This window comes from Bidens hawaiensis, unplaced genomic scaffold (assembly GCF_021521415.1).
Source record: "Bidens hawaiensis isolate Kalapana, Puna unplaced genomic scaffold, B.hawaiensis_p1.1 tig00026900_1, whole genome shotgun sequence".
In the NCBI taxonomy this organism is placed as follows: Eukaryota; Viridiplantae; Streptophyta; class Magnoliopsida; order Asterales; family Asteraceae; genus Bidens; species Bidens hawaiensis.
This window is the reverse complement of record NW_027494342.1, coordinates 165,001-177,466: the sequence shown is the minus strand read 5'-3', so window position 1 is coordinate 177,466 and position 12,466 is coordinate 165,001. Positions and strand designations below refer to the sequence as shown.

At 33.8% G+C, this 12,466-nt stretch overlaps 2 protein-coding genes across 3 annotated transcripts in view; one reads left to right on the top strand and one right to left on the bottom strand.

Annotated features, from left to right (window-relative positions):
• The first annotated feature begins 2,784 nt into the window (after window positions 1-2,784).
• Window positions 2,785-6,367, top strand: LOC143574361 (heavy metal-associated isoprenylated plant protein 39-like). Its single transcript, XM_077059005.1, has 3 exons — window positions 2,785-3,054; window positions 4,059-4,134; window positions 5,675-6,367. Exons 1-3 carry the CDS (start codon window positions 3,049-3,051, stop codon window positions 6,133-6,135), a joined length of 543 nt encoding a protein of 180 aa, XP_076915120.1. The 5' UTR covers window positions 2,785-3,048; the 3' UTR covers window positions 6,136-6,367.
• A 4,541-nt stretch (window positions 6,368-10,908) lies between these two features.
• LOC143574360 (F-box protein SKIP31-like) overlaps window positions 10,909-12,466 on the bottom strand; it is a 4,510-nt gene continuing 2,952 nt past the window's right edge. For both annotated transcript variants that reach the window (XM_077059004.1, XM_077059003.1), the window contains exons 8-9: window positions 11,187-11,250; window positions 10,909-11,103 (exon numbers count right to left, since the gene is read on the bottom strand). In XM_077059004.1, the coding sequence (XP_076915119.1) occupies window positions 11,033-11,103; window positions 11,187-11,250 (135 nt within the window). In that variant the 3' untranslated portion in view covers window positions 10,909-11,032. The remainder of the gene's footprint in view (window positions 11,104-11,186; window positions 11,251-12,466) is intronic.

The window sequence follows — 12,466 nt, the reverse complement described above, 5'->3', positions numbered from 1 at the left end:
GTTGAGAAGGTAAAGTCATCACCTAGATTAACAACTTCTGTGGCCGATGCGTGATTCGGCGGAGACGAAGACGATGGACCAAAGCAGAGACGCTTCGAGTTCCTCAAACGATCCTTCAGGGAAGCGTCAAACACGGCGACCAACGCAGATTTTGTTTGGGAGTCTCCTCAATATCACAAGACCCTTTGGGGTGAGGACGGGTCAACAGAATTGATTCGGTTTCAGATTTAGTCACCGATGCAACCGGAAGGTGAACGAAGGCGGCTGACGTCAAGGGCCCTCTCTGCAATACTTCCTTCAAACTCATTTATGTAAAACAAAAAAAGGGGGAAATTAGCAAAAAGGGTGCTGAAAGCAAAAAAAAGAACTCGATAAAATAGAAGAATCAACAAGGGGCTGAAAGACCTCGGCCATTTTCAAATATAGCTGGCCGAGTAGAGGGATCCGACCATATCCGGCTCATCCCCACCATATACAACAACGACTCCGGATAAGTCATGGCTTCGGTGGGATTGTTAACAAGCAAATCATATAGACCGCCCTGACTCGTGGGAAGACGAGGAGCAGTATCGCGAATGACCGAATCCGTGTGATGGCGATCATGAAGACCAGAGGCAAAATTGGGGGAAACGAAGAAAAAGCTGTTTTTCCACTCCTTAGGGCTAAAACCAGTCGTCATTTTAGTATAACAAGGTGGCTGTTTGTTTTCGTCGTCCGCTTTTAAGCGATAAAACCTACGGAATAAGGGGACTGTTGCAAAACCTCCATTAACTCGACAAGACACCTCGAAATGAGTAACTCGTAAAAAACCCAATGGGTGAACTTGAGAAAACCCTAATCGGTGATGCTTTAGCAGAGCCATTTGAAATTCAGTGAGAGAGTAACGGATGTTTGCATACTCTAAATTCTTCGTATACAAGGTGATGAGGTGAGGGCGACTTAAGGCGGTCTTATGGGACTCAGGCAGAATAGAGGATAACGATAGTGGAAGACGATAACGGGCACACAGGGTAAGCATCTGTTCTTGAGTAAGAATGGAGGTGATTGAAGACAAGTCTTCACGACTCATGACGGAAGAAAAACGAAAGACAAAACAGCAAGAACTCACCGGAACAGGGGAGGTGAAAGACCGATGGGAAATGATGGATTGCCGGCGAAAGGAGAGAAGGAGTGGCAGGGGAAAATTATAATGATGTGATGGCAATCTCTGAGTATAAGGGCAGTGTGGGGAAATGTGATTTAATTGGGGCCACAAGTTTTACCACTCCCATAATTGGGCTAAATGGGCCAGGAACAACAAAGTTCGAAGAAAGGGAGGTAGAACCGGACCGTGTAAACAGGCCCACCAGCCCAGCGCATGAGAATGTTTGAAGTAGAAATTGAGATGGACTCGACCTAAGTCTATTACCGTTGCCATAAACAACAACGACAATAGACTGGGGGGACTTGAAGAGACTACGTCTGGACAGGCCCAAGAAGTCAAGCCCAAGCCAGCCCAATCCAACTCAGTGGCGTCACGTGCACCTTAGACAAGCCCGAGGTCAACCACCGACTGTCTTGTTAACCTGGGGAGTCCAGAAATGAAAGGGACAGAATCTTGGAGGGAAAACATGATCTATTGGATAATAGTTTGTCCCTTGGCTGAGTCAAAGACCCAATGGATAATAGAGGGAGCTAAAGGACAACAGTTGGGAGTGAGATCCTGGGAGGGTTTCATATATATATATATGTACACGTTCCTTTTGTAAAGGCATACAAAATATGCTGAATAAAACATACTTCTTGTTTATATTGTTATCTCACTAAAATTTATCAAAAGTCACCTCACACACTACACTTAAGGTATCAAGCATACACAGTCACATCACCATTTCAATTGAGGTTTTTACACATAGATAACGTACACATGATAAATAAAAATAAATTCTAATTTTTTTTAAGGGACTAAAGCAAACCGTAGAGTTAATATACTTTACAATATATCGATTAATATATCAACCATATTTTATCTAGTTGTAGATCTCTTAAATAAGTATGTCACTATCAATTTGGACTATGAACATTCATGTTTACATTCACTTGATTCACATGATCATGTGTTCTTCAATATGTTCATCATTCATCACTATGTGTAGATTAATCAATATTTAAAGGTTTATCATTATTATTTGTAGGTAATAGAATACAATACCCCTATGTATAATATTGATTTGATAAGATCTTTGACTCTTTGTAATTCGCTTTCACCAATACTATGAGGAGGAGGCAAGAATTCTTTGGGATATTCCTTAAGAGTAGGTTTTTCTTACAAAGTAATATATTTTTATCATCTATAGGTTCACTTAGAGCTTCGAGTAATATTTTTAACCCTTTTAAGTAATTAGTTCATGCTTTTGATCTTAGATTGCCATGAAACTATGAAATTATTATTAAGCAGTTAAGAACACAATAAACCATTTGGATTACGTGTTGTGAAGATGACTCCCCCTTCTCCACACGAATGTTGTAGATTGAGTTGCAGACAATGATATCGCCCCCCCCCCCACCCCCCCACCCCCCGGGCGGCTTGCCTCATGCCATTATTCTAATGACAAGCAAATGGGAATTGCTTTTGATGTAAGAAAAATTGACTGACCTGGACTATGAATGGCGCCCCCACTCCATTCAGAACACTTGGTCTTAGAGTCAAGGAAAGAACCATTAGAGATTCAATTAATCAATATTATGGGTTTCTTTTAAACCGATTAAAGAAATTAAAATTGACACTTTGAGACTAATACCATAGTTTTTACTATATCCTTATACAAACATTGACTATCATTATTTTCATCCCACAACATAAAAAACACCATTATTTTGATTCTCTATCCTACTCTGCCAATTCTTGTTTTTATATACCTCCACTCATATCTTCACTCCTTTTCACTAAAGCATTATTTATATCCTACACTTTAGCTACCCCTCCCTCTCATATCTCTCTCATTCTACACTTTCTTACTGCAATTTGCAATTCTCTCAACTCACAGAATTCATTTCAAAAGCACCCATATGAAGGTTAGATCCTATTCTCAAATCTCAACATAACAAGAATCTTTACATTGTTACAAGATTCTATATCTATGTATTTAAGGTTTTATTGTTGGTTTACAAAAACAAGTTCCTAGCTAGATCTCATTCTCTATATTAACTTGACTCATTCATATGTTTTCAAGTTTCCAAGATTATGTATTCCCATTGGATCTTTGGTTCACTTTTCAGAAATAAATTCCAAATACTTTAGCAAAATGAATCTTTTTTATTCCTTAATTTCTGCTAATTCCCATGTTTCCAAATTTCTCTTTATTATGCTTAAATAGTTATGAGATTTGAACCCTCACCACGAAAAACAAAGCATTAAACAAAGCATTATCTAACACCTGATATCGCTACAAAATTTTATTTGTTTTCAAGACGTATTTTTTAAAGAGGTTATAACTTTTGGACATACAATTCCATTTTTAAGGATTTCAAATACACCTTTTTGTTTGATATAGTGTTGATATACTATATAAAGAACATTTTATTTATTTATCTATTTATTTATGATGTATTTCAGTACAAAAGTTAAGATTAAGATTATGCTTAAATACCATGAATCTTTATGCTTCTAGCCTATAGGATCTTGTGTTATACATATATATTTGTATAATATTCGCCTCGTGCATCCACGTCATTGATCCCTAAAAGGCACGCAATGTACTTGATGAGTTACAATTCAAATATTATATGTTAGCGTGATCTAAGTATTTGTAGTTTATGATAAAGTTTTATAAAATAAACCAAACGGTTTTTCATATACTGAACAAAAAATCCAATTACAACAAAGAGGTGAGTAAACGGATAACAAGCTGTACGTCACTCCTTTTAAAATAAAATCACATACAGTTAAAACAATATTGTATATTACTCCGTATCATTTTTCTATGATTTTGGAAAATTCAGATCAGTGAACAATATTTATGTTGTTTGGATACGATTGTTATTTACTTAATTGTTTTGATATATTTTTAAATTTACAGAAGTTTATATTGAAGTTGGACTTGAACGACGATAAAGACAAGAGAAAGGCTATGAAAACTGTTGCGGCTCTTTCGGGTTAGTTTCTTTAACATTGTGTATTTTTTTTTTTGAAATAAGTAAGTTAATATAATATACTATTCTTCTTTTAATGAGACTACAAATACTATAGTTAAAAAAAATAATTAATGATCTTATGTATTTTTATTACATAAAATTTATTTGAAAAATAGTTAAAATATGAGTATAATTTCAAATGTGGTGGTCACAAACTCACAATTCAATATAAGTAATGAAACATTTGATATACTTAAAAAAAGGTAAAAAAGAGGCAAAGTTGTGAATGATTTATATCTCCTCTTAATCCCTTACATTAGCTTTTTGTGTTCCACAAGGCAAAGATTGCTATAGCTTTATATCATCATATTATTCATGAAAATGATTTGGCTTTTTAGACTGATGCAATGCAGAGTTGTAATATATTCATTACTAAAAGTACATGTTTTAATTAGAATTTAATGGTTATGGGTAGGGAAAATGACACCTGATATATTGTACCACCAAGGATGACGTGGCTCCATAATGTTATTCATCATAGCTTTTTGTGCAAAAAAATGAAAATAGTTTGATTAGTAGATAACATTCTTATTTTCAAAATTAAAACATTTTTTTTGTTGGTAAAATGAATTTTATATAATATAAATATTGTGTCAAACCTTATATCATTAAAAATAACATATATATAAGATGTCCAAAACAGTATGGTCCTTGATTGCATTAAGACAAAAATAAGGCATATTAGGTTTTGATTGATTTTTGTATTTGGGTTACTGTGTTATGTTGTTAGTTTTAAAAGAAAACGTTATTAGCTAGAAATATGAATTAGGTTTAGAGATCACAAGGGTCAAATAATGGGACATTTATGTGGTTCATAATAACGCAATGTGTTGTGGTTTAACTAGCAATGGCTAGTTAAAGCGTCACGTCACTGCCATGTAGGCAGTGATTTTTAACTATAGCTCACCCGTTGACTATGGTGTGGTCGGTTAACAAGCTTTAACTAGCTAGTTATGGATGCTGGAGTAAATTAAAAAAAAAACAAAGGAAGTTTGATTGGTAGTAAGTTTGATGGCCCTATCTTTTCTATGTTTAACGCTCCTTACTATGTCAACATACTTAACACCTTGATCAAAACACAAAAGCTTGCATGCCTACAAAAGGATGATTGAAGTCGTTTTCCAAATATAATAATAGAGACAAATGACAATGATGGTTTTGTTGGACAAAAGCATGAAATAAGATGAGAATGACAATAATAGCCAAAATGTTTTTGTTTATTGTTGACAATAATATGAAATCTTGATTGAAATTTTAAGAGGAAATATTAGGTCATGTTTGTTTTTGGTTGTTCGTATGTTAAGGTTAAGGATAAGGATAAAGAGAAAAAAAACAAGTTGTTTTAGTTTTGCGTAAGGGAAACAACTTTATTTGAGTCATTTCAGTACTATACGATATAGTAAGGGCAAACAACTTTATTTGAGTCATTTCAGTACTATGCGATATATTAAAACATGATACGCATGATATTTGTTGACTAGATATGAATATGTTTCTATAGGTATTGATTCAATCACCATAAGTATGAAAGAGAAGAGCCTAACAATAGTTGGAACGGTTGATCCAATAAGCGCAGTCAGCAAGCTTCGAAAACTTTGGCCTACGTATTTGATTTCTGTGGGGCCCGCTAAAGAGCCTGAAAAGAATGAGGAGCCCAAAAAAGAAGAAGATAAGAAAGATGAGCCCAAAAAGAAAGAGGAAAAGAAAGAAGAGGCAAAGGCAGACGAACCTAAAAAGGAAGACGATAAAAAAGACGAAGCTCCAAAAGAAGAAGCGTCGAAGGAAGATCCAAAGAAAGACGAGTCTAAAGGAGAAGAGAAGAAAAGCGTTCCGCAAGAGCAATTTGTTGGGATGCTTATGCCCTATAAACCACATTATCCTCCAATGCATACTTACTATAACTATCAACCACCATATCACCATAGCATAGAGGAGAACCCTAATGCATGTGTTATATGTTGAAATAATTTGTAATTGAAGATATACTCTTTAAGGGGTTTTCTCCAAATCTTTTGGGAGATTGTCATTTGTCAATGTGCATTATAATGATGCAAATATGAAGCAAAGATAGTCAACGAAGAGTGAGAATGCATGTTTGTATATATGTCACATATGCTTTTATTAGGCTTTTTATAAAGATGTACAAAACCATAATAAGAAAATTTCTTCTATGTTTATAACATCATAATGTAAATATTGTTGAAAGGTGAACTTATAGCCTTCGATTATAATGTGTGAGCTCTTATCGTTATTCTCACTATTCGTCAGTTGCTATAGTTTCAACATCTTACTAAATGTGTCATATATATGTTTTATTTTTAGATCCAACAACGTGTTGAAAAGTGAGAGCACCACATAAGACTTCTACATTTTGTTTCAACAAAAAAAAAATACAAAATCGAAAAGCACGCAGATGCTTAGTATCTCTCTGGCCCTCCCTGCTATATTTTATCTCCTCTTCTAAATTTTTTAAAAATTATATCATAAAAATAACACATGCATATATGCATTTATATAAACGACTAACATTATAACCTTTTAAAAATAAAATTCGAAAACACTTAAATCAACATGTATACCTGGTAGATAAAACGTTAGAAGTAATTAGATAAAAATTTTAGAAGTAAAAAGTAGATAAAATTAGTTTAAAAAGAAACTAATTTTACTTTGAAAAGTTAATAATGTATAAAAAATAAAAAATATAAGTATTCAACTTTAAAATTTAAAACTTCTTATCTCTAAAATCAAAATATTAACTTCTTTAATATTTTTAAACGTGGTAACATGTCAACCCACTTTTTAACGGGTTGGGTTCGGATTAACCCATTTTTTAAACGTGTTGGATTCGGGTTGACCTGTTTAAGAAAACGGATCGTGTCAGCCGACTCAAAACCTATAATTTTTCGTGTCGAGTTTCGGGTCGTGTCAGGAATTGACACCCCTAGTATACCATATTATCATGGGAGGCTCGGAGGGTGTGCGAGCCGCACCATCGGCCGGGGCACATAAGGTTCGGGGGCACAAACTTTTTTATACATATTACATATATATGTTTTTTTTGTGTTAAAAATAAGGTTATTTGCAATGGTTTATAAGATATGTACATGCTCATAATGATTTCTGCTTATAATAAATTGGTCAATAAAAGTTTTATCCATGTACGCTAACAAACAAAAAAATTTCGCTAAGGCATCCGGCCCTTTTTTGTTGCTCGGCCGAGGTATTTAAATTTTCGAAGACGGCCCTGCATATTATTGGTTGTGAAACCTTCTATATGTGTATCGTTGTATATACATGCACTTGGACACACGTATGTTTAAATTGCATGTTTTGATTACGATAAAATAAAATAGTTTATATTATACGTGACAAAAATTATTAATTTATTATCTACAACACCATGCAATAAACATATTCATATTATTTTATTCGACCCATGTGGTAAAGTTGGTGAAAAAGAAGCAACTTGTATGCTTTAGTACTAAATATCACGTGCAATGAGAAACAACTTTTGTATTCGTTATATACTCAGTTACTTTGCTAGAGTGAATTTTGTTTCTGACGTGCGTCATGTAAATTATTTTATTTAAATTAAGAATATTGGTGTTTATTAATTCAAACTATCGTTTTCTTGTCACAGCTGTCTTAACTAACGAATTGGTTGTTGGCAGTCCCAACTTTTAACGTATTTATTCCCAATGGTCCGCAACTAACATATTCCGAACATCGTTAGTTGCCGGTCGCTGAAAAAACGTATTTTTGCCGGAAAACTCATATTTTTCTCGAAAAATCAACATTTTCGTTCCAAAGATCTTGATAACTTTGTATTGGACATGTAGAAACTTTTTTCTAGTAAAAGCCTCAATTATTGAGGTCACTGAAACCCTAGATACATTGTCGGAATTGGTTGATGGTGCTCACGTGGTGGTGGTGGTGGCGTTCTCCGGCAAAAAATGTGAGTTTTCTGGAAAAAAACGTTTTTTCAGTTACATGTAATACCGCCGTTAAGATTCTGTTAGTCGCAAATCATTATGAACAAATACATTAAAAGTTGAGACTGTCAGCAACCAATTCGTTATTGAGACCGGCGGTGACCAAAATACAATAGTTGGAATTAATAAAACTAATATATCTTTAATTATATATTATTATTATTATTATTATTCTCATCTTCTTTATTTAGATGTGTCAAAAATTGGGTTCCAATATGTAGAAACATAGATATTATATATTAATTTATATTTAGGACAAAAGCTATTCAGTTTTTATTTAAATAAAATTCGGAAATAAATAAGGTTTGGATACTTGGATGGTACAAATCTTAAATAAAGGCATAATGAAAGGGTGGAGGTCGGTTCAAATATTGAAATTGTCGGTTGAAAAGATAATATAATAAAACAGAAAAAAAAATAAAATCCAATGGTTGTAAGATTTTTAATTTTATTTATCTTTCTTTTAATAGGTAGTGTTTGGATTTTAGTTTAATGACTTTATTAAAGAGTTAAAACATTACGTTACGCAATGATAACAAGTTTTAATGATATAACAAAATGTTTGAAATAAAAAAAAATGTATGGAATTTGAGTGATATGTAGCGAAAATGGTATAAGGTTTTCGATATATATTTCAGCATGTCAATTTGAAATTTATTTCGTTTTAAAAGTTTTAAATAGGAGTGACAAGAATACCAAATAATCGAATTATAATGAAAATAACATGAGAAATATAAACAAAATAATTGAACTGATTGAGAAACTAATGATTCGATTATGATTTTCATAATAACCAAATTTCAAAGTTTAGCTTTTAGATGACATAGTTGTATGTAATAACCTAATCAAACTAAAAGTAAAAAACAATTTTTATATTATTTTATACTTCATAGTTCATAGTAATATTAAGAGAAAATTCTCAAAATAGATCAAAAGAGGAGAGATAGTGTATCAAAATAGGCCAAAAAATACTCAAATTCCGAAAACAATTTTTCAAAAACCATCGATTGGATCCCCATCAATGGTTTTCTTCATCCAATGCGAAATCAACACGTATAAAGGTGCTAACGTCATCCGATGATTTTCAATAGAATCAGTCTGGACCGATAGTTTTGGAATGAAAATCATCCATGAAAACCATCTCCAAAAATCATTAAAATCCGTGTTTTTTTTAAATTCATATGAGCAAATGAATTTCAAGTGAAATTCGTCTTCGGAGATGATTTTCAAAAAAACATGTATCACCACCACAATCTTCATCTTCTTCATCTTCATCTCCACTTTCTAGTCACCAACACCACCACTCCTCCACCACCATCATCTTCTTCATCTTCGTCACCAGACTGATTTCTATTGAAAATCATCTGATGACGTTAGCACCTTTACACGTGTCGATTTCACATTGGACGACGAAAACCATATGCAGGAATCCAAATGCGTCGACGCCGATGGTTTTCGAAGGATTATTTTCGAAATTTGAGTTTATCGGCCTATTTTAAGACTTACTCTCCTCTTTTAGCCTATTTTGAGAATTTTCCATAATAGTTATATGATATATAAAAAAAGTTTCATTATAAGTAGTACTTTTTTAAAAGCATATATTAATTGTTATTCATTTCCTTTACAAATTAAACAGCTACTAGCATTTTATTTGTCTAGTTCCATTTGTTAACTAGTTTGTTGTGTGTGTTTGATTGCTTCTACCGGGCCACATCTGACACGATATCTAACAAACACATAACCAAATCTATCTGTATGGTACCGGGTATCGTTATCAAATGCTCATCCCTACACTACACTAAGCCACACGTATTCACCCCTAGAGTTGCACAAATCGGATTTTTCACATACCTGGTCTTTCGGGTATGACCAGGTATTGGCAACACACCAAGCTTGCTTTTTTAGCAGAAATAAACGATCCCCTAGAGACTTGCTCGTATAAATTAAAATTTTCAAACTAACGAATATATGTAGCGTAAAAGCAAATAGGCGATTTTGCTAACGGGTCAAAGTGGAAACAGGAAGTGAACAGTTCATTGGACGATAATGCAAGTAAGAAAAATTACGTTGGGAAAGGATTTAGGGGTTTAAGAACTTTCATTGTACCACCTCTACCGTCAGGTCCAACGTTAGTAAGATTACCAAAATGACAGGTAAGACCGTAAGACATAATATAGATGTGCTGCATAAAAGCCAACGAGCCCAAACCATTACTAACAATTTGGTGACATAGGCAAGTAGTGGCGGTGCTAGTGGGTGAGCATCGGTGGAGGTGATATAGGGCGAGGGAAAAAAATAAACAAAAAGAAAAAAAGAAAAAAAACAAGTGGGTGGTTAGAATGAATTTGAAATGGACAAGGTAATATTTTATTCCAGTCCGACAAACCAAACACCATTTTTTCATTCCCTCACATTGATCCATTCCTTTCCGTCTCTCATTCGTACATAACAGTCACTACCTAAGAGTTTCTAGGTTGGGTTCGAGAAGATCAGCGAATCATGCGTGTTTACGACCTAAGCGAGAAAGAGTACTCCCACCTTACTAAAGTTTGACACCTCTTGTTCAACCGTGAGACCAACCAACTTTCGAAAACATATCAAACCGTTAACCCAAATAATAAACTGGACCGAATTTGCACAGTTCAACCATGAACATCAAACCGGAACCCCGCACTGACCTATGTCTTCAATCACCAACCGAAAACACAAAACACACTACAGGCAACTGAATAAGCTTTTAAGGTTGATCAAACTAAAGTTATATTTAATAATCTACAGCCTCTTTAATTTCTTGGAATTTAATTATTATTTAATAAAAGGTAATATGTAAAATTCCAGTAGTAGGGGTAGGAGAAGACCCGCGCGGTTTAGCAGAACCTCAGGCAAGCTTCCAGCTCTTTCTCATCTTCACAGTTATAACCCAACTGATACGCCCGAGCTACATCACATATTTATAAAAAAAATATCAAATATTTTTAATTACAAACGAGCGAAACAAAGAAAGTAAACTAAAACTCATACCAAAACGGCCAGATCCCATGAACGGTTCTGCTTCATCAGTCACACCCGCTTGCTGCTGTTCCTCCTAATTTTCAACCAAACAAAAAAATTAGCACTTGCAAATAATCACCATGTTCCTGTTCTGAATTAGGGGTGTGCAAAAAACCGAAAAAACCAATACGAAAACCGAAAGATCCAAACCGAAAAAACCGAACCGAAACAAAAACCGACGGTTTGGTTTTAAGTTTTTGTAAAAACCAAACTAACGGTTCGGTTTTGGTTTTGCATATAATAAAAACCGAACACGAACCGAATTCCTAAATTTTTGTTATTATATATTTTATATTAAGTAATTTATAAAAATTTAATAAACATGTGACTCAAATATTTTTGGTATAATGTTTTTCACAATTAACAAAATTATTTATACCTATATTAATTATTTTTTGACAACTTTCTTTTGATCTAAAATTTTCAAGATCAAATGGCAAAAACCGAAAAACCGAAACCGAACAGTTTCAACTTTCAAATACTCCAAAAACCGAAGTTTTGGTTTTCGGTTCGATTTTAACCAAAAACCGCACCGAACCGCACCGCGCACACCCCTATTCTGAATGATTACTTGAGTGCATAAACCGATTAAATTACTTTCAGATATTACTATTCACAAAACAATTTCTGTAATCACAAGTGACACACTAATTACTTATAACTGATTAATAACTATAAACGAAAAACATTATGGGTCAAGCCAACATACCACAGACTAGACCAAAATATAGTAATAACAACCAAACATGACGATATTCAAGAATATAAGTAGCCATATTAACAAATTACACCATGAATGGGTCGATAAACCTTCACGCCCAAAGTGCATTCATAATTCATAAAACCTCCCACATCATTTTTTTTCACAAAACTAGACAGCTACTGAAATAATATAATTTTAGTAATGTAATCATATTTGACACGCTAAATGTTATTAAAAACCTAATTTGTTTTTAAAACAGAATGTGCTTGAAACTTTGATAATCATTAAAATAATATAATTTAGATAATTCTTATTTAAAACGCGTAACTATTCATAAAGAAAATTTTGAACAAAAAGTGTTTCATGTCAACCCGCCCAAGTTGACACCTCTCAAGTAGGGGTGCAAACGAGCCAAGCTGCTCGCGAGCTACTCGAGATCGGCTGGTGAAAAAGCTCGACCAAGCTGAGCTTAAACGAGCCCGAGCCCGAGCTTCACTTATCGAGCTCGAGCTCGCGAGCCCGTCATTTATATATTTTTTTATAAATA